Source organism: Rattus norvegicus, chromosome 3, assembly GCF_036323735.1.
Source record: "Rattus norvegicus strain BN/NHsdMcwi chromosome 3, GRCr8, whole genome shotgun sequence".
In the NCBI taxonomy this organism is placed as follows: Eukaryota; Metazoa; Chordata; class Mammalia; order Rodentia; family Muridae; genus Rattus; species Rattus norvegicus.
This window is the reverse complement of record NC_086021.1, coordinates 84,930,819-84,958,539: the sequence shown is the minus strand read 5'-3', so window position 1 is coordinate 84,958,539 and position 27,721 is coordinate 84,930,819. Positions and strand designations below refer to the sequence as shown.

Here is a 27,721-nt window from a genome sequence, read left to right as displayed (position 1 = left end):
TGCCTTTTTTCCTACCTGTACAACTATATTATTATTTAGGAAATATTGATTCTAAATGCCATCCTCACCCTGTGGAGACACTACCTAGCTATACTAGTATGACTAACCTGTATCAAGTGTAAATATTTGAGGAGGCATTTGTTCATTTCTACTACTTTACAAAATAAAGGAAACAAAATAGTCAAACACAGGTTTTTAAACTTGAACAAATCAACGAACAAATAACAAACAAACTTTCAATTTGAACCCTGGTATACTTCAAGCTATGAATTAATTAAAAAATAAGAAATATCCCACAGGAATGAATAGAGGGCCAACACACACCACACACAACCACAGCCACAATACAACACCCCCACATACACAAGAGAGAGAGAGACAGACAGACACAGAAACAGGCAGACAGAGACAGACAGAGAGAGAGCACACATATCACCACCACAAAAATGTAATTAATGATAGTACTCCCTGTTCAGGGATTTCTGATTTGTGATGACATTTTTTTAGTCCCATGAAGCTATAGTTATGACCTGTGGAAACTGAAAGTAGTGAGCATTTAAACTCTCCTGAATATGACACAGAAAGTCAGCTTTACTGTTATTTGCTACTATTTAAAACAACATATTCTTCAAAGCAGCAGATACAAGTTCAACCGGAAAACCATTGTTTTAAGTGCAAGGGAACAGAACACATTTTCTTTTTATATTCAACAAAAGGCCTATTATTAGCTGCTACTCTGGCCCAGCTGAAGAGTTAAATTTCAAAAAGTTAGTCTCAAACAAAGTCCAGACAGGTACCCCAACCCGTGACTGGAGTGAGAGTCTCCCCAAGTTTGGGGGTCTTTCACAGCCTAATACAGATTTCTAAAAAACAATCATTAACTAGATTGAAAGAGTATAGAAGAACTCTAGATAGCTGTTTGTATCTTAAGAATCTCAGCTTAGACACAACAAATTACCATCTTGCACTTTATAGATGTAGGATTACCACTTCTTGGAGATGAATTAACCAGGAAGTGGTATGGATTTGAAGAACATGCTACCTACCTCTCTAGCCATCTAACCTTCATAATGTTATCCTAGGGAAAAAGATGTCTCCTTACTACAAAGCCCTTCATCAGTGCAAGACAGGCTCTGACAGTGGAGAGGGTCATGCTTACTTACACAACTGCTAATGTCAGGAAGACTGTTCTCAGCAAAATCTTACTGTAGTAAGACCACTAGTGATGACTTAGTCTTGCTGGTCATGACTGTGCAAACGTCAGACCTGAGTGTAAAACTATGAAGCTCATACAGAATGAAGACCTACACAGCAAGCATTCCTAGTGCTGTATTTTAAGCTGGCCAAGTACTCTAGGTAGCATTAGATTAAAGTTTTATAAATATAATCAAACAAAACTGAAGTCAGTAACAAGTAATAAGTTTTTATCATACGATTCTTTAAACTTTAGGTAATTCAAAACTTCCCATAATAAAAGGAAAACAAACAAAATACACATTAAGCTAAAACAACAAAGTTGCTTAGCTTTCTCAACTATCCTCTAGCTATCTTGACTTTGACTTCTTGGTGGCAGTACCTTTTGGATGCAGTTCTCATCCAGCCCCTCTCCTCAGGATCAAAACAACACTAACCACACTTGTCATTTTAAACATGCTAAATACAAAGTAAAGCTGAAATAAATTTTAAATTAGAGCCTTAGAAATTACAATTCTGTGTGGGGAAGGAAGGAAGGAAGGAAGGAAGGAAGGAAGGAAGGAAGGAAGGAAGGAAGGAAGAAGGTAGATCTCACTACTCTCCTTTCCCACCTCTGTTCCATGGCATATATATGGTGCAGGTCAAAGGAGTCAGTCCAGAGTTCAAGTCTTATTAGCCATTTACTGGCTTCTAAAAACTATCTGTGCTATTTATCTGGTTTTGCAATTATAAAATAAGGGTGAAAACTCTTCTACCACAAGTCCTTAAGTCAATCAAAAGTAACGCAAAACTAACAACAAAGTAGCAACGACACGTGATAGCAGATCCCTCACTGCAGTCTTCCTTCCTCCACAGATACAGTCCATCTCCTGAGGCTCTGACATTATAGCACATATCACTTCCCCCAGGGAGAAGAGGAAAACCACTGCTGGGAAGTAATATCTAAGTGTCAGGAAGGTGTAAGGGGAAGAGAACTAGTTCACAAAACCTTTGTATTAGTCTATAATTCTGTAATTATTTCTAAGTTACCCTGAAGAAAAGAAAACTGCTAAGATTTAACATAAACCACACACAAAGTTTGTTTCCACTGTTATGTAAGTGATTATCTGGGATTTGGGAGATCATGGCACATATCAACTATCAAATTTCATATTTAAATTCCTATCTTTAGAAAGTACAGCTAGGAATAGAGATAGTGGTGCATGCCTATAACCCAATATTTGGGAGGTTGAAGCAGGAGAATCAACCTGGCATCACAGCAAGATTTTGTCTAAAGAAAAAAAACCTCAAAATTTAGAAGGCTAAAGGGACAATGCCACTGTTCCTCAAACATCTCACTGATTTCAGGTTATTGGAACTCAGATAAATGAATAGAACAAACCCTAAAACTTAGAAGCTAAAAGTAATAATAAGTTGTATAAGTACAAAGTATGATTTACAGACAGTTAGTTGTTTTAGGAATTCAAGCAAGTTTATGTGTGCAGCCAGCACCAACTCCTTTTACATGGTTCATTAGCAGAGTGAGAGGACCCCCAGCACACAGAGGAAGGCCCCCTCCACTAATACAGACATATTCACAAAAGAGGAGCAACTGTCCACTCAGTAGGACCACTTTACTGTGACCCCTCCAGACGTCTGATGTCTAACTCCATGGAGTTTCCATGCTGTATTCAACTAGCCAACAAAACTAAACCAAACCAAAACAAACCAAGAAAAAAAATTCAAGGCACTAAGAATTAAAATCCTCTCCCACACCCCAACCAAAAAACAAGAAAGGGTTTAGAACTTCTGCATATCCTGGACATTCTAAAACATTTTTAGAAGGCATGTTGGCTTTTAACTAAAACAGTCTACAGACTTTTTTTTTTCATGTTTTTCTTTCTTAAATATAAGAAACAGGCATTCTGCTGCTCCTAGCCTGTCACTCAGTCTAACCTTTGGGTAGCTCTCTTCACATTTAAACAGCTTCCCCTAAGTCCTGGTCACCTCATGTCTCACCTGATCGGGCAGCCTTGCCCACAGAGCCAGAGCCAGACTGCAACCTTCTTCCCGACTCTGTCCAGAGCTGCTGCTGTGAGGCTTCTCGCTGAGAACTGGCTCTGACCTGTACTCACTTGCTGTTCACACAGGAACTAATATTCTCTACAGAGATCAGACTCCAGCCAAAGGAGTACCAGAGAGAAGTCTACAAGCTACTCAGAATGGGGTGTAAGCCGGCCTTCGGAAGAATGTTTTTTTTTTGTTTTGTTTTTTTTCTTTTTGTCTGCTAGTACAATTCATATCATGCCTAAGAGGAAATGAAAATAACACATTTCCCTGCTTTATCCATTGTTCTAGAAGTTTCTCTAAAGTTTCCAAAGGAAAAAGCACAATTCTAGGAGGTTTTTAATAAATATTTTAAATAGATATGAAAAAGAAAGAATTCATAATCCTTAATGCCCCTCTATTTACAATAGACAAATTGAAAGTTAATTTCTTGTATGCATTTGAGAAAGTATCTTACTAGGGACACCAGGTTACTAGGAACACCAGGTCACTAGGGACAGCAGGTTACTAGGGACACCAGGTTACTAGGGACAGCAGGTTACTAGGGATACCAGGTTACTAGGGACAGCAGGTTACTAGCCTAGAACTTGCTGTTTAGCTTGTCTCAAACTCATGGTCATTGTGCTTCAGTCCTCTGGATGCTAGTTACTACAAACATACAACACCATTCCTAGTGACAACACACGCGCGTGCCTGTCTGTGTGCACACACAGTACCTAACATTCCTTAACTATTCCTGTAATCTTCACTTCACAAAAGGGTTCACGTTATTTTGTCATTAACGTTTTTTCCAGCAGAGGGCGCAAGTGAAAAGGTCTATGAAGAAAGGTAAGTACCACCAAACTGCGCCCACCATTTGACAAGCCTTAAGGCCCTTCCAGGTATGTTATCTGAACCCTTTCAGAGACCTGACACTTACACTTCTCCTTAGACTTTTTGAGCTCTTTTAAAATCCTACAAATTACAGAGAGGACGCTGTCAACCTACTGCTGTCCAAACTGAGTCACCAGCATGAAACTTCCAGCTACTGTATAGATTTGTATACCATGGTGCAGGGCTAAAGTATGGACGCTACTCCATCTACTGAGCACAGAGGAGGGGCCCAGGAAAGGTCTGAACTTACATGCAGTCCTTAAGACTAGCTGGGCCAAAACAACACTCAACAGAAATCAATAGGACAGAGCCAGGGTTTTCAAGCACACATCATAATCCTCTCTCACACTCGCTGTACTAAGGCAGAAATCACTTTAGTAATTCAAAGACTGGAAATATAAACCACAGGAAAAAGATTTAGGGAAAAGCAGCCTACAAGAAAATATACAGTATTCTAGAGAGCTTCTTCTATTCCCCCATACTTTTCTCTGTAGCCATAATTAACATATAAAAAATCCAGAAGCCACCAAAAGCATAAATAACGTATCAGCAAACTGAAATAAGTTAAAAAGTCATCACTAGCATGACTGACCCAAACTCAGTGAAGAGAACATTGAGGAACCATGATTTACTCTTCAACCCGAGAAAACGGGATTCTAGAGCTAACACAAACTGTTACCAAAGCAACTTCCATATTTTCAATAGGAAAAATTACACATTACATTATGCATAGCCACAATCCAGATACCTCAGTTCTTCCTGTGTAACACTGGACAGCATTTTTGCGCATTGCTCCTAAGGCCTCCCACAGTGCAGTGTCCTGGTGCACACAGCTGAATCTTGTCTATCAACGTGCTCCTATGCTCGCCTAGGAGTTCTGAAGGAACCTCCCAGGTAGTTTTACATTCTTGAATTTAGATTTTATGGAAATTAGCAGGAGTATCAATGGGTAAAATAAAGTCACCAAATGCCTATCTGGACTTATAAAACCCCACTCAGCAGCCTTCCAGAAGCCCCGCTTCCCCTCGGGTGCACACATCACTAGTATCTATCTATTATAAGTTGCCTTCACCCTCGCCCAGGTCACTGGGGCTCCTGAAGACTGGACTGCAAACCTGCTTGATCTTAGCACTTCCACTGCTGGGCAATCATGATTTGAATTTGCATACACTCTCAAGGCTCTCTGCTATCAAAGCCTTAAGCTTGGGGGAAAAAATGGTTGCAGATACAATGTCATTGGATAGATGGCAGCTGAGCCTGAGGGGTTCCACAGCACAGTTCTGCGACCAACTCTAGCTGGAAGCAGAGGCAGGAGTGTCAACAGGAGGATGTTTCCACAGTTATGAACGTTAGTCACCTCCCTTTCTATAAACACTTCTGGAGCCATTCCTCCTTCCTGGCTCTCGACTTACAAAATAAGCTCAGGAAATCTTTTGCCTACCTCTTCCATCTCAAAGGAGTCTTTCTGCTGCACCATTATGTTTCTTATGGATGGGATTGTCAGGGTTGCACATGGCTCTTTCTCACTCGAGGACGCCTGGGCACTCTTCAGCTCACTGCTGCTCTCCAGCTCACAGAGGCTGGACATGCTGCCCCCGTCATGGCCAAAGTCAGGATCTGTAACAGCAGACTGCCGGAGCGCGTCATTCTGACTGTGAGCTTCTCCATTTTCTTCACTTTCCACCTTGTGGCTAATGTTACTCTCTGCTTCATCAGAAAGCCTGTCAGCATCAATGCTGTCTGTGATGGTCGAGGAACTGCCTGAGACTTCTTCTGTAACCGTAGCCAGCATTGAAGAGGACTCCTTCTTCTTTATAACCTTCTGAGGCTTTGGGTCACTCTTGCCGCCTCCACCATCTTCAGACAGTGAAACACTTAGACTCCTTCCTTTCTCAGCAGCGGGGGTAGAGCTCCCTTCTGCTTTCTCTGTTTTATCAACACACAAGTTTAGTTTTGAGAGTGTTTTCATCAGACGGTTTGCAGTGTTGCTTCGAGTCAGGGGAGGAGGGCAGTCTGCCGCCTCCTTGGTGGAGGTCACTGAGGACATACTTCCAATCCTCTGCAATGGGGTTCCAGAGACTTGGGAATACAGAGAAGAAAATGCATTGGCCACAGTAGTGAGGACTTCAATTTGACGAAAACGGCCTATGAAAAGAAAAAAGAAATGAGATGAATATGTTATACATACATGTTGTATGTTACATATACATAGAGTAAGCAAACCCTGTGCTTAAGTTATAGGTACATACAGTAAACACGTGCTGTTTAGAACTCTAGTAATTGAATTTAGATCCCGAATATTATAAAATCATATTTTTTTTCCTAAGCAAACATGTAAACCACAACAATCAGAGGGTAGGGAGGAAGAGGATTTTTACTGTAAAGATTAGAATACCTTAGAAAATTAGAAAAAAACTGATGATGGTACTGAACATAGCAGAACCAGCTATTGATCACTAGTTATGAATTATTTACTGTTTGGTCATGGACTCCATTAAGACTCTTGGAAATGCCTTCCTAGGAAAACACACATCGGGGTATAGCTGGATAGTAGACTTAAAGCACACATAAGGTTGATCCATAGACAACCTGGGAGGAGTCTCGCTTTGAGGCACTATTTAACAGAAAAACAAGCAGAGACAGGAGTAAAAAGATCCAATTGGCCAAGTTATTTTAGATTTACAGAAAGCACTTGAAATGAACTGATTTCATTTAAAATTAGCAAAGCCCCTCCCCTACTTCTTTCTTTCTTGAACAAATGCAATTTGGAGATAAACAACAGGTTTTGCACATAAATTACGAAGAGTTGGTGATGAGGAGGAAAGAATAGTGTCTATAGCTAGAATAATTAATTCAGAATGAGTAAAAGACCTAGCCTATTATTGACCTTGTTGTTAAAATGTCAGATACAAAAACAAGGATCATCTGGCCAGTTGTAAACTCTCAAACAATGCATGAGCGTCAGACCCTTACTTGTCAGAGCGTAATTTGGGTTCTCCACTTCCATCCGCTGCATTTGCGCACTCAAAAACACTTTAATGTCTATGCCTCTGGCAAAGGATGACGAATTAAAAAATCTGGAAGGAATTTTAGAAGCAATATCTGGTTCATCTCGTCCAAATCCAAGATTATATAGAATTTCTTCAGGATCTTCCTCGTAAAGCTCCAGCAGTTCTGAAACACTACAACAAATGAAGAAGATATAGAGACGCTCAGTGTGCATGTCAATCAGTCCACAGCCCCACTTCCACTCCCTTGGCTCCTGGGCTTTACAGTACAATGTCTTTCCGTATCTCCTGATACTATGCACTCATGGGATACACAATCCTTACAAAGGATACGTAGGCACATTTTCTCAGGAAACCAGTGTTGGAAAATCAGAAACAGAAGCCCGAGGGCCTAACCCCTAAGAACGAAGCAGACCCTCTAAGGGACTGCTCACCTTATCTTTTTAAGGATTCTCCAGAAAAGCCATCCAGACCAGGCATGATAAAGAAAGAACGGATTAAGAAAAACATCTCAGGAAGCTGGTACAGCTCAGGTACTGAGGGGCCAGCCGAGAAACCTAAGCTTTGCAGACACTATTTTTTTTCCTATACGAGGCAACTATCTTAGCAGGAGCAATGAAGGAGACAAGCTGGGGTCAGAAAGCCAGTGGGGAGCTTCCCTCCAGCTCTTCTCTCCCCACATCCACGAAGGAAGGAGGAGGAGTAAGGTGAGGAGGACTGGTTTAACACATGGAAAACAAATCTAGCCTTAAGTATTAAACTACTAATTGTGGAAGTTTTTGCCGCTTTCTACATCAGAGTTCCTTAAGCCACTCTCCAGTGAGTTCTGGTTCCTTATGAGTAGCAGTTACTCCACTATGGAGTTTACTCCAAGACTCTAGTCCTGTTATGAACACAGTTACTGCCTTCTACTTGGTGAGTTACAGGTGCGGTTGGTTTTGACATAAGAAGCTCCTGTCAGTTTTGATGATCTAGGAAACACTTGGGGACTTTTGATTCACACTCTGCATCAAATAAAAAACAAGAAGGTGAAAGGATCATCAATACCATATGGTCACAGTTTCACCAGTACTAACCTTGACACAGTACCACTGCTTTTCCCAGACCCAGTGGAATTCATACTTCTCCCTTTCTGATGAAACTGAAGTCTTCTCTCTTTGGCCAAGATATTGTTGCTATAAATATAATTCGATACTTTAAAACTTGGTTTTCTATGATCCTTTTTCACTTTTAGAAAGGAGTAGACTCAAACAGATACATACCAGTTTTCAACTTGAGCATCAGGTTCATGTAGGTGATTGGCTACAAGTAATAAACAGACAGACAGACAAACAGAGAGCACAGCCGTTAGAGGGAAAGGACACAGTTATGGAGCAGACAGGTTATCTACATTGTCATGGTTGGCTTGTTAAATAGCCACTACTGATCCCACTGGACAGCCAGGCAATAACTAGGCCAGCAACTTTTGGAGGATGCTTGTATTTTCTGGCAATGCAAAACTACTTCTATCTGCATGCTTAAAAATTAAAAAAAAATCTATAAAGAATCAATTAAATTTCTGGAACCAGGTAGACTTGTAATGAGGGAGTCTGTATATAGTGTATATAGTGCTATTAAATTTCAAAGCTGTCAATCAGGAACATCTTAAAAGTAAATGTGACTGGGTGCCATTAAGGAGAACCAGAATATTCACATATTTCTTATGTGCTTTTAAAGTTAGTGTCAGCCTTTAGTGCGTAATGTGAAATGCTCTACACCTTTCAATGTAATGTTTCCTTTAAAACTTCCTCTCAGCTTTAACAAGGTCAAAGCAAACAGTAGCCAATATTTAGTTAATTTCATCATGACTGTAGAAAAATAAAATGAATAGGATTAATAACCAAAATGTCTACGACAGCAGTTGACTTTTTAGTTTCTGATGTGCAAAACTGTGAGAAGTTTTTGCTTCTTTGTACTTCCTACCAATGATATCGCTTGTTACCATGAAAGGCCCCAGGCAGATATGAAGGCATCCAATGCATTACTTACAGGGGAGCTGATGAGCATCTCCATAAAGGACTGACACGACTTTTAAGAGCACTGACTTCAAATAAGGAAGTTCAAGTTTTTGATTATTCTTTGAAAAACATGACAGAGCTAATAAAAAAATGTAGTCTAAACTTTCTGATGCTAGAATGTTCTAAATACATAACTCATCTTACAAATGCAAATGAAGATCTGAAGAATCAAGGATACTAAATCCAGTGAATAAATCCACTCTTCATCAGCTTATAATTTGTAAGCATTTAAGAAAAGCATTTAGCTTTTTCCTTAGAGCTATCAATAACCTATTGTACTAAGCAAACAAAAACCAATGGGCTCAGTCGTGGCTTACACCTGCAACCCCAGCACCAAGGAGGCAAAAGCCAAACAACTGTGAGTTTGAGGTCAGCCTGAGGCTACCCGGGGAATCCAAGGCCACCTTGGCTACACAGTACAAACCTGTCTCAAAACAAAGTAAACTGCCTTTTATAATAACAACAAAATTGCTTTAAAAGAGAACCCTAGCTTTACATACTGGGAAGCTTTATTGGAACCTGCGACAAATTTAACAACATGCTTTTACAGTGCGGCTTCTTGGAAGAGGCACCAGCATAAGCGTCTAACTTCTAACTCTATGTGGTCTTTGTCCTTTAATCTTTAACTGTCAGGGGTTAAAAGAGAGAAACTATAAGGAGAAAGACAAACCACAGCTGTAAGTGTGGCATGAGTCTATGTCCCTACAACAAAACGAAGCTTCAACTTTGTCTTTCCTGCATAAATATTTATGCTCCTTCCTTCTTTGGGGCCGTTTTCCCCTCATTTATATCACCACAGTTTTGTCATAAACAGTTCCTTTACGCATTTAAGTCAGGCAAGATGGTATTTCAGAGGCATCCAGACAGGAATCCTACCGGTTAAGGCAGTGAATGTGACCCACTGTCAAGGCCTTTAAATGTATCTCTAAGAGCTCTAGATCTGACAGTCCTTACTTCATTTCCTAAGATAACTAAAACTACATAAAGATACAGTTCCTCAACAAACAAACATACCTTCAGCTCCCAGTGACAAGTCATCTTCAAAGCTTCCTCCATTTCTCAAAAGCACACCTAAAACAAGAGTGTGAGCATTCAGAAACCACAGCCCCCGCTCTGCTGCTTCACACTAATCCCACCGTACAGCATTAATTAAGCAAGTTAACCATACAGGATACTTCCCGAAGTCTAGGAAAATATGTCAAACCTGAATACACTAATACATAATTTATATTACTTCAAAGAGCAAACAAGACTTTTCTCTGTTGTTAGGAAACCAGGTTTGTGGCCAAGTTTTCGAGAATTCGGGTCTTATACTTTATATTCTCTTATGCCTCTGAAGACATTGGATTAGACAAACTACTTCACCAAAGAGTTCCAGAGAAAGCTAGGTCCTAAAGCAGCCACCTTACACCTGCACGGCACATCAGGCCCTCAAGCTATGTGTTCCTCGAGCTGTGAATGCTTCTCCTCCACAGTGCCATCACCTGTGCACTCTTCCTGCACTGAGACTGGGGGATTTTGTCCTGCACAGGTGCTAACATTCCAACTGTGGCAATTTCAGTTAGCGTAAGCAAAGAGATGCTACGCTGAAGCTAACCCAGCCCGCTCATTATATACTTTCTTTATATTTACTTATCAGAGTCCGAACTGAATCAGTCTTTATAATATCTAACTGGGCAATAAGAACACAAGGATGGCATTGGGAGAAGCTTTGGGAAACAAAGTGACTGCAAGCTACTCACTATTCTTTCATGGCTTATGACAATATTTCCCCTTTGGGTTTCTAGCTCACAATGGCATATTTTATAAACATGATCCTCACTAGTGTCATTCACGCAACACCTTCACCCAAAAGACAAAGGAAGATTCTCACTTTTGAAAAAAGAAACTTTCTCTTACCCTTGGGCCCAACGCTGCTTTGCTCATCCAGTGAGGCTCCCAAAGGAGTGCTGCAACCACAGAAACACAGAAGCCTCAGTCTTCACAACACCCATCTGGAGAACTGTCCCTGGGCAGCCTCTCTTCAGAATTACAGCTAAGCGAGCATCTTAATCAACTGATCAACTGAGCACTCCTCCCCAAAGGCCAGGAATGTGACTGGCTTACATAAGTAATGTCCTTCCAACCAAGCAAATACCTGTTGTCACGTCAGTTCGCCAGCAATAACTTAATCACAGGTCTGCTCTGCAGCAATTAAGAGCTGGACCGGCCATAGCGTATAATATGAATTGTTATTTTCTTTGCAAAAACAGAGAGGGGGGAGGGGACAGACAGACAGACAGACAGACAAAAGGCTAAAGAAACATTTCACTCAATCCCTCTACCAACAACTATTAAAAAAAAAGATTAGAAGAAACCACCTTTTCTGTGGTAAGTAACTTCATTCAGTAAAACAAAAAGTTACAGGAGTCAGGAAGTAAGCTCAAGAGGTCTTAACTCTTGCCTGTCAATGGAGCTGGCAGCTCAGAGCTCGACCTAGACAGCCTCTCCTCCTCAGCAGAAGCCTCTCTCCCAAACAGAGCATCACTGGCCTCTTTAAACTCTAACAAGGACACAGTTTCCTCCCTTAACGCTGGCAAGTCCTCAGCCCAGCTTGGAGTCAAGGATCGGCCAGTGCGGATTTTTCTCCCTCAAGTTTGTAGTTCAAACATGAATGTCTCAGAGTTGTTTTCAAACACAAAGATATCTTTCTTTCTTTCTTTCTCTCTTTCTCTCTTTCTTTCTTTCTTTGAAACAACTTAGTTTTGTGACTTGGATCACAGAAATATTCTTTTATCTGAAGGTTCTAGTCTGCGACACAGACTTCAGTTTCTCAGGAACAGTCCATACCTGCTAATATTGTACATTAGAAGTGGGATGCATCCTGCTTCAAAGAAACACTAGATGCCAATTAGACATGCAAGCAAATACAGAAGCAATGTGGTTCTTTGAAATTTGGTGCTTTTGAGGTGTGAGTTGTAGAAGGATCATCAGCAAGTACCATACGGACACTGATAAAACTTTAACTCTGAGGTTTAGCAAACATTTCACATTTGTCTCATTAAAAACCTACTTCTGTGTCCACGGCTGCCTGTGCTGTTCTTCACTAACAGAAAATGGCAAGTAGGCAGAACGAAACCGGCCTTTTTCAAAAGCAAGTTCTCTACTTCTAGACACCCTCCTTCAAATCCCACCAGAATCCCTACTGCTTCTTAGACATTGAGTCAAGTCACTTGGTTAGCGTAAAAGTAGTTATCAGAATAAAGACTGCACTGGAAAAGGGAAAACATGACGACATCTTTACCCAGAACATGGAGAGCAATGAGCAAACAGTACTGCAGAAGTTACCGAGGGAGGGAAATGCTGTCTTTCTGATCATCTGCACACAATATACAAAATATGTTAATGCCCAGCTCAGGTACACACACGAAAACTGCTTGTGCACTGAACAGGGGTAAGTGTAAGAATAAGAAAGAAATCTATGAGAGGTTTCCTTAGATAATTACATAATCTGTGCATATTAAGGTTAGCAAGGAATTTTCTGGATCAAACTTGAGTCCTGGTCAGTGTCAGCATTCCCCTACTTCATTTACCTAAAAAATGATTTTACTTTCTGTCTCCTTGATATGATTTCTTCTATAACCCCAATTCCTGTACATTTTTAAAATGTGATTTTTCTCTTCTTCTTACACTTGAAAAAAAATCCTTTGTCTATCCACTTGAGATTAAATGCTCGATATTTTAGATCTATTCTAAGCATAAGCCAATACTGTATTAAGGAATGGATTTTAAATGAGACCAAGACCTTTAAAGACCTGAATAAAAGCAAGGATAGACTATACTCTTCGCTCCTTGGTGGGGAAACCTCAAAGACAATGCTCTGTAAGTTCTCTCCTAAAAAGTTCTGAAGATGCATACTTAAAATTTCAGCCTTCTGATGTCATACTGTTCTGATGGGGAGCCCCTGGCACACTGCTGTGCTTTGTCCAGGGCATGTTCTTGTAATTTGGAAATCAAGGGGTTAGACTAGGCTGGGTGGTCAACCTGAAGATGTCTTGAAGCAATGCCCTGTGCATCTTAATGTCTATACGTCCCATAATATCTCAAGTCTATGATACCTAAGTAAAATTCCGCAGCTAACAATCAATATGGCTCCAGTTACTCAATAATATTGAAACAGCCAATATTCTATAGGTCTTTATAGAAAAAAATTAATACCACATACAAGAATCACTTTCAAAAACCAAAACCAAATAATTCCTAGGTTAAACATAATTTGAAAAAAACAATAATATGCCCAGAAGCAAGCTATAGTCTTCACACAAGATTTTTCAAAGGCCAAATAAACTGGGGAAAATATAGAAGTAAAACACATTTTACTTTAGTCAAATGTATTCAACCCATTGTAATACAACCCATGTTCTCTGTATTTTATCAAGCATTTTTTTGTGCAGGTTGCCAGTGTAACTAGACAGACTCATGAAGTCTGAATGCCTTCAAAGCTCCATTTCCTTCTGCAAATTCCAATGCCATCTGACAAACCCGCGTCCAAGGAGTTAAACTCCAAGGAGCAAGTTGGCTAGTTTTAATAGCTCCCCAGAGAGACTTAAGGCACACAACCCAAATTAAAACCCGGTCAGTGTAGTTAAGTAAATTAAACTCGTCTATAACACGTTTGAAAGGAAAATGATTCCGTGCCAGATATGCAGATGCCAAAATAAAGAAAAATAAAACGTCCCGTGAAACATCAAAATTCTTTCATGAGAAACTACGACCAACCAAAGTAGCATCACCATGACCTGTTTTAGTTTCTGATCTGCTGCTGACATCATGCCTGAACTGCTGAAGTCTTAACTGTAAAGTCAACTCGGTCACCAAATAATCAGCGGCCACAGCACTTCCAGTTCTAATCGCTTCTAGAAGGAAGCTATCGGCCGGCTCACTTTCCGGTTCCTAGCTTACAGCCGCCACCGGACCCAGAGAAGAGGTCGAACCCCTCGCTTCTCCCCAGGCAACCCCAGCTTTACTCACCGGCAGTCTTTGAGCCATATCGCGATCTTCTCGTTGGGCACGTTTCCTGCGAAGTAGAGCGAAGGGACAGCTCGTTAGGGACCCCATACATAAGTGCTCAGGCTGAGCCATCCTGACACTCCCTTGCAGGAGAATCTGCCCGGGACAACCCGCAGCCTCGGAAAGCTTCCGGGCGCCCGACCCAGGGGAGCCAGCCGACAGCCAGGTGCACATGCTGGCGCTGAAGCGCGGCTCACGCGCGCATTTAGAGGTCCGGGGCGTCAGGTCCCGACCGCACGTCCCTGCCCCGCGCACCGACCTCGCCCCGCGGCTGCCGGCAGCTTCGCGCCTGGGAGGTCCTCCTCGTCGTCCTCGTCCTCGTCCTGTGTCGTCGTCTCTGTGGACAGATCCTCGGTCTCCGACGCCTGCCAGGAGCTGCGGCACTTGGCCCAGGCCTTCCTCCTGCGACTCGCCACTTGCCACTCCAGTTCCTCCTCCGCCTCCGCCGACAAGGGTCGGTTCATGGCCGCGCCGGGGGCTTCGCGGGCCCAGCCCGAGCCTGCGCGGGACACAGCGGCGGCTGCGGGGACCCCCGCCGCTGCTGTCAGCGCCCAGCCGGGCAGGGGGCCCGGGGGAGCCAGAGCGGGCGCCTCAGGAGGAGGGGACAGGGAGGGGGGGAGGGAAGGAAGGGAGGGAGGGGCCGAGGGCTGGCGCTTCACGTGAACCCGGCCTGGCCTGGCGCAGGAGCGCGAGTGGCTCCGGCAAGCCGGGTAGGCGCGGAGCGCCCGCCCGGCCCGGTCCCGCCCACTCCAAGACACCGCCCCGCCCCTTTCTAGCCACGCCTCCGGCTAATGCACAGTCCAGCCCCTCGCAGCTGTGCGCCCCTCCCACAAAGAAGGCCACACCCCCTTCCGGTGGCTGTGGTGCGGGGAGGTGAGGAGGCGAGTCGGGGCGGGGCTCGGCCTAACGAGCAAGGAGCTGAACCGCCCCTTGGTGGTTGCCTCAGGAAAGAGCCAGATTTGTTTGTTTGTTTGCTTATAGCCTTTCCTTCTCTCAACTCCTCTCTCGTCCAGAAATAGAGGTAAAGTTCCAAGGCCAAGTCTCATAAAACGCCCCCGCGTGCAAACAAGTGACTGGGCTGCTGAGACATACTCAGTGTGGGATGACTACAGGATTGGGCGAGGATGAAAGAGACATGAGATTGTACTGTCTACTTATAAAAGCTTCCCCTAGTGTGGCTGGCACGTTTGAGAAACGTGCACGCCCTGGTTATATGAGGTATGAAAATGCAGTGAGAAAAGATGGATATATCACATTGAAGATGCAGACAAAAAGGGAAGTGGAGAAAGAAAGTGACCCAGAAATGTAGAGAAAGCTGACTGCTTGGATTTGAAAGTTAGAAGATGGATGGATCAAGAAGCAGGTAATGTCGAGCTTTCTGAAATAACTTTTAAATGAGCTCCAGCATCCTTCCCTCCCCCCTTTATCATATTTGTGTCTCCTATGAGAAAAAAAAAGAGTCAAATTCTATCCAAATTGAGACAAAGTGGGACATATCAAGCAATGAATGTTCTAAACTATCTACACACAATATATAGAAGGCTTCCAACATTTTGTTCTGTATGGCTGAACTCTGCAAGCAAAGTTAGAACAGTTTTTGGTTTTGGTCTTTTCTTGACTAAAAAGAACATTTTTACATAAATAGTACTTTAAGAAAGAAACTTTCCACTTGAAATAGACATTTACAGTTCATAAAAGTTCAACTTAAGTGTGCATTAGTAACCAAAGGAAATAAGTTCCAAAGTTTTCAGAACTTCAGAATGTAAAGTGTTCTTGAGATGAGATGGTACCTAGTTTCTCGTGCAGGCCCTTGCACATAAGCTATGCATACCCCTTTAAAGTAGCACAGTAACCTGCCTGTCTTCGGTCCCTTTTGTCAGTCTAGCATGGTCCATATGTTTGATGGTTCCCACTACATCATTAACTACTGATAGAAACAACAACTGCTGATGGTCTGTCAGTACCCAAGACTAAATCCAAAATGGAAGCTGGCTTCTCAGAGCCATCCCGGCATGATCATGGCACTCCTACACTTAGAGTGAACTGTAAGGGCAGCTGCAAGGACGGTGCCCGTACCTTGGTGGCTTGACCTTTCCCTGTTAAAGGATCTTTTTGTTCTTAATGTGTCTTAGAGTTTCAGGAGTTCTGTATTAAGGATGAAGCTAACTCTTCCATGTCCTTCCAAAGCAGCTGCCTGTGGGAGATGAGACAGATGAAAAGGAAGTGCCTAGAGAACCATTGGTGGGGTTGGCCAAGTGCTGAGAGGACACTGCCTCTAATCGTTTGATTCAGCGTCCTGTTGGAGTCTGACCCATCCATCTGCTGTCTCCAGATGTCTTCCATTCTACCACATGCATGTGCTGTGGCTGGTTCTCTGTCCTTGCTCTTTAATTCACTCCTGGTCTGTCTACTACCTGCATGAATCAGCTGATCCAGAATTTCTTCACTCTGTGGCTCCCCCAGTCACGATCACATCCTGTTTACAGTTCCTTGATATACGACAACTCTGATGTGCACACTATTCATACTAGCCACATCGTGACATGAGAGACTATGGAACATATATCAATATCTTTCATGTATTTATAATACAATGCTGAGTCTACATAGAATACTGACCACTCTTGAGGCAAGTTGTCTGTTTGCTATTGTTCTCCTTCAAATGAGACAAACTGGGGTTTTGTTTGCCTATTATTTTTTTAAATTAGTTTTGCGTAAACTTTTACAGAGCAAAGAATTCTGGGGAAATACAATAATGTAGTATGGCCAGTAATTTACAAATCATCCACTTACAGTCAAAGAAAAAGGGGAATAAACTCAGAAAGTATCATTAGAGTAGAGCATAGCGATTATAGAATCTGCAGTTGCACAAATATTTTATTTTATATTGCAAAATTTAATGGAGAACAATAAAGGTATATTTCCTTTAGAAGAAACTCATAGGCAGAATGCTATTTCCCTAAAATCCAAGGAGTTTATGTTGTCAAATCTGAGGTTATTTTTTGTGCCCAAAGTGTTTGATTGATTCAATAATGACTACTAAGCCTAGGGAACGTCTAGATACTTGCTTGTTTTCCAGGCAAGTACGCTAGGCCAGACCTGCTGTAAAATCTGCATTTCTAGTATTCTACATTAAGAATATTGAGTAAGTCATTGATGCATATGAGGAAGAGAAATACAGTTATATTAAATATGGACAATTTAACCTAACAAGGTAGAGTAGAAAGAGGAAGGTTTTTGGTATCAGACTAAAGTTGAATGTTTTCCTTCTGTTTTTACACATAGCTCATCTTTCTGGATATTGCTTTCTTCATATGAGAAGTTGTAATCATAAACTTCCCAAGTTAGCATGAGGGTTATAAAAACTGAAGTGTGTATTCACTAGGACCATTGCAGGTATTATGTTGAAAGACTCAAAAAATAAGTCAATTTCATATGGAGAAATTATTCTAATACTAAGGAATGGCTTCTTCTATTTCCATTTTTATGCAGATATTTCTTAAAATTATAATAAATTCAGGGAAGAACAGAAAACATACTGTAATTAAATAACAAAATTTTAGGTGGAAAAGCCTCAATAATAAATGATATATGATATAAAATTTCTAACCTTAACACAGGCCTCAAAATTAGAAAATAAGATTTACTTTGACTGTAGTTAAATTGAGGCCTCCTCGTTGTAGTTAAGAAACCGTTTCAGTTATATTTATGTAATCAAATTTGTATTCAAAGTCTGATCAGAATGGCAGAATTGTAATTATATCAAACATTTTGTTCCTTTTGTGGGATAATGCCACATATTGTATTACTGCATTCTCCACTTCTATTCCAGCTCCATCCCAATATTAAAGGTTTGAAAATTCCTCAAAATATATTTTGTGTGAGATTGGTGTAGAATCTCCTGCTCAAATAAGACACCTTCACGGTTTATTCTAAACAAACATGACTTAATTGTGCTTAGCCCAGTACTTCTTAAATTCATTTCAGAAGAAAACCTGTGGGTCCCTCAACATCTATTAGCATTTCCCATGTTAGCAGGGGGATATTTGTCAAATAAAATAAAGTAGAATTAAATGAAAATGTTAATCAATATGAATAAATAAACTCTTCAGAAACACCCAGTGATTTATTTATAAAACAAGTATAATAAACTCTGCTGAAAACTAGTTAGTTTAATTTTAATCAGTTCTTTGATCTATTCCATTAAGCTATTATTAATCATTAAAAATGTTTTGTTTTACTATTTCTAGTTTGTACCTATTTTAAAGAAATAGAATCATATCAGATATATAACTCAAACCTGTTAATGATAGACTTTCCAGACTAGTAAAAATTTAGTCTTGCCTTTCCTTATTGGAAACACTAATATATCAGAGCCATTTGCTATGTCTATTTTCTGTATTTTATCAAGCACATATCAGAGGGAAAGGGATGAATATGAATAGAAAACTGCCTTACAGAGTATCTACTCACCAGTCCAGTAGTTACCCCATTATATGCTTTCTGAAGTTAGGGCTTTGGAGGCTCGCTAGGTTTCCCACTTGTTCTTGGGTCACAATTGATGTTTGTTGAATAATACTAGACTTACCCTCTCCTCAGTAAATTTATAGTCAGCTGTTTTGTTTGTGTTTGCTTGTTTTTTTCACTGACTCGGTTCTCTCTCGTTTCTGAGCAACAGGTAAGAATGTCCATCCGTTCTTCATCCACAACAGAGAAACAAGATTATGTAACAGAATAAATAAGCTTCCTTTGACTTGTCTTGTGAATTCGTAAACTGCTCAAAGGAGGCTTTGGAATATTCCTACTGGACATATGGGACAGCTATCTGGAAAAGCCAAAATATTTGTAATTTATCCGTGAAGACTAGATCCTCAAGTTTATGTTCATCTCTTTTCTCTTTCTCCTCAGTCTTGCCCTAAAATGTTGCTTTTAAAGATCTCAGGCATTTTGAATCATACAAGGTTTTAGATTAGTATATGGGGTCTGTAGCAAATGCTCAGTGCATGCCAGTGCTTACTGATAGGGAGTTTTTCTGCAATGTGTGACAAAACAGGGTAATGTCTTACGTTCCTAAGTATTAACACCATCCTGTTATGTGACTAATTTTTTTTAACTTTTTGTTCTTCCTAATCTAATTATTTCCAAACACTTGTATTTTTATATATGATTAGGTGCAATTTTTTCCCCATTGAAACCAGTTAGAACTTAAAAGTTCACTATACATAGCTTTACAATTATGTATTCCTATATAAAACTTTCTGTGTGCATTTTATGGAGATGAAAGAAAGAAGTCTGAGTGTCTGGATATACCCCATGTTTATCTCATACTGATAGATTTTAACGGCTTTATGAGTACAGTGTTCACGATGGTTGTTTCCACATGTGAACACATATGGGCATGAGCATGTGCACCACACACACACACACACACACACACACACACACACACGTTTTAGAGAAAATCAATTCTCCTGGCTTCTCCCAGCACATTTCCTGAGTCTAATCTCCCTTCTGCAGCTATTTCATGCTCACTGCAGAACAAACAAAATCTACATTCAGAACAGGACCCTTCACAAGTTCAATGGAGTTATTTTGGGTGAGTCATTGAAAACACAGTACAAAACCTTTCCTCACTCACCAGAAATGCATTTTAAAAATAAAGCCAAAGTGAACAAGGCTTGGCAAGTTTCAGAGTAAAATGGGGAGAGAATGGGGCCTTCGCCAGCCCCAGACAGGATTTTGGCTATCTCTTAGCTTCCAACTCCACCAATTTCTTTTGTTCCCACTAACCAAAAAGTGCAAAGTTGAATAGGTAAGACATCAAAATAATGGCACATCAGTTCAACTCAGCACCTCCACAGCAGGTCTCCAGCAGAGCCCATGTGTCTTGTAGCTTAGAACAGTTTTAAGACTTCTTTGTGTCTTTCTTTCCTTAGGGGTACTAGGGTACACACATTAAGAAGTCACTGTCTTCAGACTTTTAGACAAATAATTAAAAAGAATTAAAAGTAGTATATAAGTGTAATATCCCTTCCTATAAAATAGCTTTTAAGTAAGTGGAGCCTCATGAAAGTTAATCCAGTAACCAAGTATTAGAGGAAGTAGAACTGTGAAGACACAATAAGCCAGCTTCTAAGAAGATTTTTAAGCTGAATTTTATAATAAATAAGTCTTTGTAATAGTTGTGTGAACCTGAGATTTTTAACATAGAGCTATTCAAGATTTATAAGTCACTGTGAATTACTTCCTATTAACCATGTTACTCACCCAATACCGTGAAGAAATCTTATTTTCCACAAGGCACTGCAGATCACACACACAGGTACTCACATCTCATAGGCGAGGAGAAACTCAAATTCCACAAAGAGATATGGTATCTGGTTTGTTATTCTGAGTTCTGTATGTCAATATGTGGGTATGTCCACATGTACACAGGTGCCAAGAAGGCTACAAGGGTTGTGATCCTCCACATATGGGTGCTGGAAATGGAACCCTCATACCCTTTACAGAAGCAGCAAGGTCCCTTATCCATGAAACTGTCTTTCCAACCCCATGGAGATATGTTTAAAAAATTGTGGTAACTCAAAACTCTTGCTATAGAATTTCATAGTTCCTAAAATCACCTTTAACACAGGTTGACCCAAATATTATTGTGAGCAAATTAACATATACTGTAGAGGATCCCCCAGTAAGAAGTATCCTATTCATAAAAGTCCCATCTCCAAGTTATAGGAAAAGCCAAAAAATACTGATTACCTATATACATTTTAACCTTGGGCCCTGAAAATCACCAGTTTTCACATGTCAGGGTGACAACTGTTAGTAAGGAAAAAAAATCTCTACATTTGAAATTTAATCTGCCTGTGGAAATACAATGTCCAAAATAAATAGATATCCTGCTCTAGTTGAAAATGTCATAGTACTCCATTTCCTACATTTGGAGAATTTCTTTTCTTTCACTTCTCTTTTGGGGTAAAGTGGTAGTTTTTAAATAATAAAATAAGAACTTATGTTTCTTCATGTGTCTAAAATGTGTCTCTCCTATCGTGGAATTATTTTGTATTGTTTATTTTTATTTAGGTGTAATCTATATATAATGAAGTTTCAGACAATAAGGAGACTATATATATATATATATATATATATATATATATATATATATATATTACCATTAAGAACTAAGACCAACAACAAAAAGAACTATTCCCTACTCTGCAACAAAGGAATAAAAATGTAAACAAAAACCCATTGAAATTTTATCAGGGCATGAAGATTTCCCAAAGCTAGGAGGTAGCACGCTTGGCCTAGATTACATTAGTACAGATCAAACAGCTTGATTACCTGCTTATTAGGAGATTGTAATTAAATAAAAAGAATCAGAGAGAAACAGCTTGTTTTGGTTGGTTTTAAATATCTCTCTGAGTCTGTGGGTGTCCTATCATTTTTTAACAAGTCATCTCAGAGTGGTACTTTAAACCATTCAAATACACCATATTACCGATATATTTGATCATACTTGTAGAAGTTCTAATAGAGCAATTATTTCAATGGACTCACAGTAATATTAGAGATGAGTAGCTTTAACTAGGTATTTGCTTTGTCGTTACATTTAGAGTTATACTGATAGTGTCTCATTTAAAAAACTTTTTAACTGTTCATATTGCCCTAGTTTATGGGGAATGGAGAGAGATTTTTCTGAGTTGTTAGTGCTCCAGACCACACACTAATACACTGGTTGGGTGGTAGAGTAAAACCAAAGCTGCAAAGCTCACACTCTAACCAACCCTGTACAGCTACTTCATAGACCTTCAGGTTAGCCATTAGAACTCAGCAGCTGCATGGGCCACTGAGGGGCCTCTTCAGTTCAGCTCCTGGGTGGAGGAGCAGGGATGCTCAAAGCCCATGGACTCCTGGGAAGGGATTTATCTCCTGCAACTCCTTGGTTTTTCAGGGCAACCAGACCGAGTCAGAAAGATCGCCTAAGATCAACAGGTGACCAGTGGCAGAAGTAGGTCAAGAGTCCACACCAGCCATTCAGTGTGTTTGCTTATCTACCTCTCAGGGATCCTACCAGGAAGTTTTAGGCCACAGTTGTACACATCTTAACGCTTTAAATTGAACATATTGGGAAACCATACGCTCCTCCTTTGGAGGTTTGGGGGGATTGTTTTTGTTGTAAATATAAATATTGCAAGCAAAATTAGTACATTTAGGGTCTTGGCAACCTCATACGCTACATTTGTAGAGGCCCAAGTTTAGTTCCCAGTGCCCAAATACCGAAGTCTCCAACAACCTGGAACTTGTCCCCAGGAGGATCCAATGCCTGTGGTCTCTGCTGGCACCAGTACACTCAAGCATGCAGCACATTCCCCCCAGACAAAAATGCAGGCGTACACATGGCGAACAGCAATGAAAGTGATACGTAAATAAATACTGGCTTGAGAGGTTAGCACTTAACACTAATTGCTCCTTTAGCAAACCTGGATCTGGCTCCCAGCACCCACATGGCTGCTCACAACCATCTGTAATTCCAGCTCCAGGGACTCTTATGCCTCGTTTGACTTCTGTTGGCTCCTTGTGCCCATAATACACATATATACACACAGGCACACACAGGCAGATATTAAATACGTAAGTATTTTTAAAAATAGATATATTTAGAAGCATTCATGAAAACAGCAGATAACAAAATCATTCATGCTAGGAGTGTTTGTTTGCAATCGTCATTTAAGACAGAGTTTCAGAACCCTCTGAAACATTTATCTACAGTCAGGAGAGTTCCGGTTAAATGCAGGACAGGACTCTTACTTTCTCTAGAAAAAAAATTCTTTGTTTTTATCTTATCAGTGTGACACCTCTAGATACCTCATTGTTTTACCCTAGACTTATTGGGATGTATTTTGCATTTTGAAATGGAATCACTCTATGTAGCCTGAACTTCACGATGATTCTACCTATGTCTATCAAATGCTGGGATTATTTCTTATTGCATTATCATGTATTGTACAAAACCTTTACCATATGGCTCATAGAATAGGGAAACTATGAGTATGATGCTCATGTTGGTCTTATTGATACATAAATCTTATAGTCATTAAAGCCTCCTCTATAAAATATTTTGTAACCACCAGGAAAAAAAAATCGAGACAGCCTAGCAATAGGATATGCATCGATATCCACGGAAAACGTCAAGCTCGTTGTCCTCTTCCCCGGCCTCTATCTGCCCAAGTCCACGCCCGTGTGCTAATACACTTTGAAGCAGCTGCACCCAAAGTTAACCACAATGGGGAAGCATTGTCAGTTAGAGCTTGTGTAGTCATTTTAAGGCTTGTTAGGCTAGGGGAAGGGATGCTGCTTGTTCAGAAAGAAATACAGCAAGTCTGACACAGCCTTTTCTTCTGATGTCTGGTAGAGAAGGTAAATTTACCTCAATTTTGCGTAGTCTTGTGAAGTACTACAAACTTGTATTTATTAGTGGGCTCTTTGATTGTTTTAACTCTTATAGGTGTAGAGATATAGCTAAGCAATCATGTCTCCCTCTCCTTCTCTGGAAAGAGTTGTATTAGACTTGATAACATTCGTATAAGTGATTAGATCTGCCTTGAGATCCGTCCCAGTGTAAAAACATATTTAGATAACCCATGTGCCTATTGATTGCAGTACCATATATATCGAGTATGTAAGATACTTCAGGTCTAGTAAGAAAAATTTTCCTCTCATAGAAGCCATGTACCTTGAAGGGGGTATATTTATTGATAAAGGTAAAGATAGGAAATGCTTTTAATTATCAAATCCTCTGAGTGGGATGTAATTTTTTAACATCTAATTTGGTAAATTTGATATATTTCAGATCCCAAACCTTTCATTTTATCCAGACATAAGCACCCAGGATTAGGGACAGAATCTCTGTTAATCTGAGGATGTTGTTTAACTTGTGTTTGAGGATTCTAGGAGACCATAATATTCTACACTACAATCAAAAGGCTAAGGCTGTAACATATGGGGTCTATCTACTTCCTTGTACTCAAAAGTATTATGTAAGGGGGATAGGTTCTTGATAAGAACATGAATGAGTCAGTATCTGAACCTAAGATCTAGTCTTGCCAGCAAAGCTCAAAAGCCATATGTAGGCCCTGACACCGAGAACTCACTTCAGGGCTGGATAAGGAGCTAAGAAGTTAAGAGCAATGGCTTCTCATCCAGAGCTTCCAGCACTCACGTAAAGACATACACAGGCTTTAACTTCTGTTCAAGAAAATCCAATATCCTCTTCTGACTTCCAAGAGGCGTCATGTAAATCTGGTGGACAGACATACATCCACAAAAACAACCAAAAACCACTCGTACATACAAAGTAGGTAAATCCTTTTAAAAACTAACTTAAATATTTAAAATTCTAACATACATGGAAGGAGGTGGAAATATTGACTACTCAGCTGTGATCATCATACATTACCAACGAACACTGTCACACTGCACTCCAAAGCCTTGTACAATATAATTAAAATAAAACACTCTAACTGGAAGAGGAACTATATTCAAAGTTTTCTAAAGGATGCAGATTGAACTGCTATTGCAGCCATTCAATAGCAGTATGAAAACATGATTGTTACAATGTATCAATATTTACCCAGGACTTAAGAGCACGCTAGGAAATAGCCTGCTGCTCTACTGCTCTGATTATTATTCAGTGGTTTTCATAAAGTTATTTTTTACCAGCTTACCCTGTGGCTCACACAGTGACACCTGCCAGTATCAATTCTGCATGTGAACAGATATGAAAGTGGAATGAATGCACTGTGTCAGAAAGGGAATCTTTCAGACATCACTGAGAATGTCATCTTTCATGTTTGGTAAAACTCTACATATGAGGGAACAGACATGAGAAAAAATTACATAAAATCCTGGTAGGAGTAATCAGAAAATTGATTAGTTTGATCGGTTTAAATCCTTCTCAATAGAGCATTCGGCAGTGGCAAACCCATCAGGAATAATAAAGCACTTTTGTGAATCTCAAAAACAAAACAAAATTTCATCTTAGATTCTCTTTAAGAGAAGTTCCATAGAAACTTTTATCTTTTCTTTTCTTTTTCTTTTTTTTTTTAAACAATTTTGTTGCAAGGACTGTTGAAATTACCAGGCTTTATTTTTCCCTCACTAGTACAGGAAACCAGATAAATGACAAAGTTTGTGCTATACTGGCAGCTAGACAAATGATGCCAAGCTTATGCAAGGCAGATGGGTAGGTCATCACGATATGCATTTTAAATCTTGCCCTCTTTCGTCTCACCCTGTTCTTGTTCCATTTTCATTTATTCTGCAAAGTAGCACTTTGGGTTTTCGGGGGTTTGTTTTATTTTTTTTAACATCCTTTTCTACAATATAAAAAGAAACAGCTAAGTCAAGTATATCCGGAAAGTATACAAAATTATATTCCAACATGAAAAATACATACTTTATAGACAAAACAGGAGAGTGAACCAAGGTACTGTTGAGTGACAGCATATGACTAACTCTTTCCCAAACTTTTTGAGATTGTATTAACAATACAGTAAGGGGCAGGGAGACTACTTGAACTCTGATGGCTATAGCTATTTAAGTAAGAATATGGGGAAATACATACGTGAACACACATTATATATTTCAATATGATTACATTAATACATATGAAGAACTCTCATAATTGAGATTAAAACAGAAGGTAAAAAAAAAAAAGCCCATTTCCGGTCATCATCCTAAGGAGTTTTGTTATTTCATTTTGAACTAAAGCACTCTGTTGAAAGATAGTGACTTTAGAGTTGAAAGAGTTCGGTGAGCCTCAGGCAAGGCAACCAAGAAGGGAGTGTATTTATTGGTATTTGGAGCAGATGATAAGCACTTGGGTTGGGGCCGTAGCGATAGACTCTAAACAAAACGCAGCACCTTAGAAACAGGAGGGAGAGAAGAACCAGAATGAATTCATAAGGTTGGTTTTCAATTTTTGTTAAAAATAAAATCTGTGTATCGGTGTTGTTTGACCTAATAGGAAGTCTTATAAGGAGTGACTATTTGATGTTAATTTGTTTATGAGTAAAGCAAACCAGGCAGATAAAAATATAGTAAATACATTACTGGACATATTGAATGGCAAATGTTTATAAAGGATATTGGTTGAGATGTGTCTCAAAAATACAGTTCAGAGCTATGACTGTAGATAAAATTTGGCTTAAATAGTATATGTATGTTTTGACAGCGTCCTGCCTCCATTGTCCTTGTCAGGGAGCCTTCCTCCTTCTTCCTAAGGGAGCTGTTATATACCCAGTGAGGCTGTAATTGTAAAAGACCTATAAAATGCAAAGGCCGGTGATCATGTTCAAAGCCCTCTTTATAGCTAGCCAACTTTCAGAAGGATTCACTGCCTTTTGTTCCTTCTTGTCCTGTTCTTTTGTTTGATTGATTGATTTTTCATTGTATATTTTAGACTCTGTAATTGGATCCGTTCACCCACCAGATACAGTCCTGTGTTCTCAAAAATCTCACCATCAGGTCAATTCTCCCTGGGTGAGAAGAGACAGATAACTCTATCACAGTGGCACTTTAAGTCCCTGAAGAAATGTGGCTCTAATTCAATGAGAGCGGAGGTTAAGCAGAAGGATTGCATGGTCTGACTCATGTATTTGAAGACTAACTCTGGCTATTCTTCATAAATGTGACTAATGTGGTAAAGATAGAAATGGAGAGAAAAAAAGTGAAGCAACATGGTCATATCAGAGTGAGAGCTTTGGACCTGGTGGAGATGACAGTTCTACCTCAAAGATAAAGCCCGCAGCCCGTGCTATGGGTTAGAAGTGATGTGTAACACACAGGAAGGGGTAATCACTATTTTACTTATCGAGAAACTAGAGATTGTGCTCAGACTGAGGCAAAGAAGATTCCAGTGGAACAGTCTTGGAAAAGAAACAAGGATAATTGAACAGGTTAAGATTAAAGAATTGTTTAGACGCTTAGTTAGACAGAAGGAGGCTGAGAAAAAGAAACAGATGAGGTAAAAGAAGAGAGAAAGTGGAATCCAGAGAACAGGTTTGAAAGAGGAAGAAATCGTCACCTTTGCAAGCCTCCTGAAGCGCTAATTAGCATGACTGCGAACTGGCTTCTGGCTTGGCTGTGCAGAAATTCTTCCTGATATGACCGTGATAAGGATTGTGGCTGGAACGGTCAAGAATGGAGACTTGGTGAGAGTGGAAACCTGTGGGCTAGTTCCTTTCTGAAGGAAACAGGAATCAGTATAGGTATTCACACTAAAACGATTCACTAACGTACAACAAACGTGCAGGGAAACCATCAAATATATGGCCTTAAAAGTCAAAAAAGCCTGTACTCAGCTGACACTGAAGGAAAGAGCAAGTGCTGAAGTTTGGGTTCCTTCTGGTCTTAATATTAGTATTATCCTCACAATGATCATCATTTCTCAATAATTCAGTAGACAGGAGGTAGAAACACACACACACACACACA

The 27,721-nt window shown here is 40.1% G+C and overlaps 1 protein-coding gene and 1 long non-coding RNA gene across 6 annotated transcripts in view; one reads left to right on the top strand and one right to left on the bottom strand.

Annotated features, from left to right (window-relative positions):
* Nucleotides 1–14,968, bottom strand: part of Itprid2 (ITPR interacting domain containing 2) — a 37,422-nt gene extending 22,454 nt beyond the window's left edge. For 2 of the 4 annotated variants that reach the window (XM_017591707.3, XM_039104867.2), the window contains exons 1-8: nt 14,487–14,968; nt 14,189–14,234; nt 11,078–11,127; nt 10,193–10,249; nt 8,384–8,423; nt 8,198–8,296; nt 7,087–7,295; nt 5,555–6,258 (exon numbers count right to left, since the gene is read on the bottom strand). In XM_017591707.3, coding sequence (XP_017447196.1) covers nt 5,555–6,258; nt 7,087–7,295; nt 8,198–8,296; nt 8,384–8,423; nt 10,193–10,249; nt 11,078–11,127; nt 14,189–14,234; nt 14,487–14,691 — 1,410 coding nt within the window. In that variant the 5' untranslated portion in view covers nt 14,692–14,968. Of the gene's footprint in view, nt 1–5,554; nt 6,259–7,086; nt 7,296–8,197; nt 8,297–8,383; nt 8,424–10,192; nt 10,250–11,077; nt 11,128–14,188; nt 14,235–14,486 lie in introns of those variants that run through there. The other 2 variants (NM_001107738.1, XM_063283643.1) reach the window with 2 other exon arrangements.
* Nucleotides 14,969–15,451: 483 nt separating this feature from the next.
* LOC103691830 (uncharacterized) lies at nt 15,452–21,258 on the top strand. Of its 2 annotated transcripts, none has more exons than XR_591562.3 (2): nt 15,452–15,590; nt 16,418–21,258. It is a non-coding gene; the product is annotated as an uncharacterized LOC103691830 (long non-coding RNA). The 2 variants fall into 2 exon arrangements; XR_001837168.3 differs by having other exon boundaries at nt 15,453–15,590; nt 16,415–21,258.
* The last annotated feature ends 6,463 nt before the right edge of the window (nt 21,259–27,721 follow it).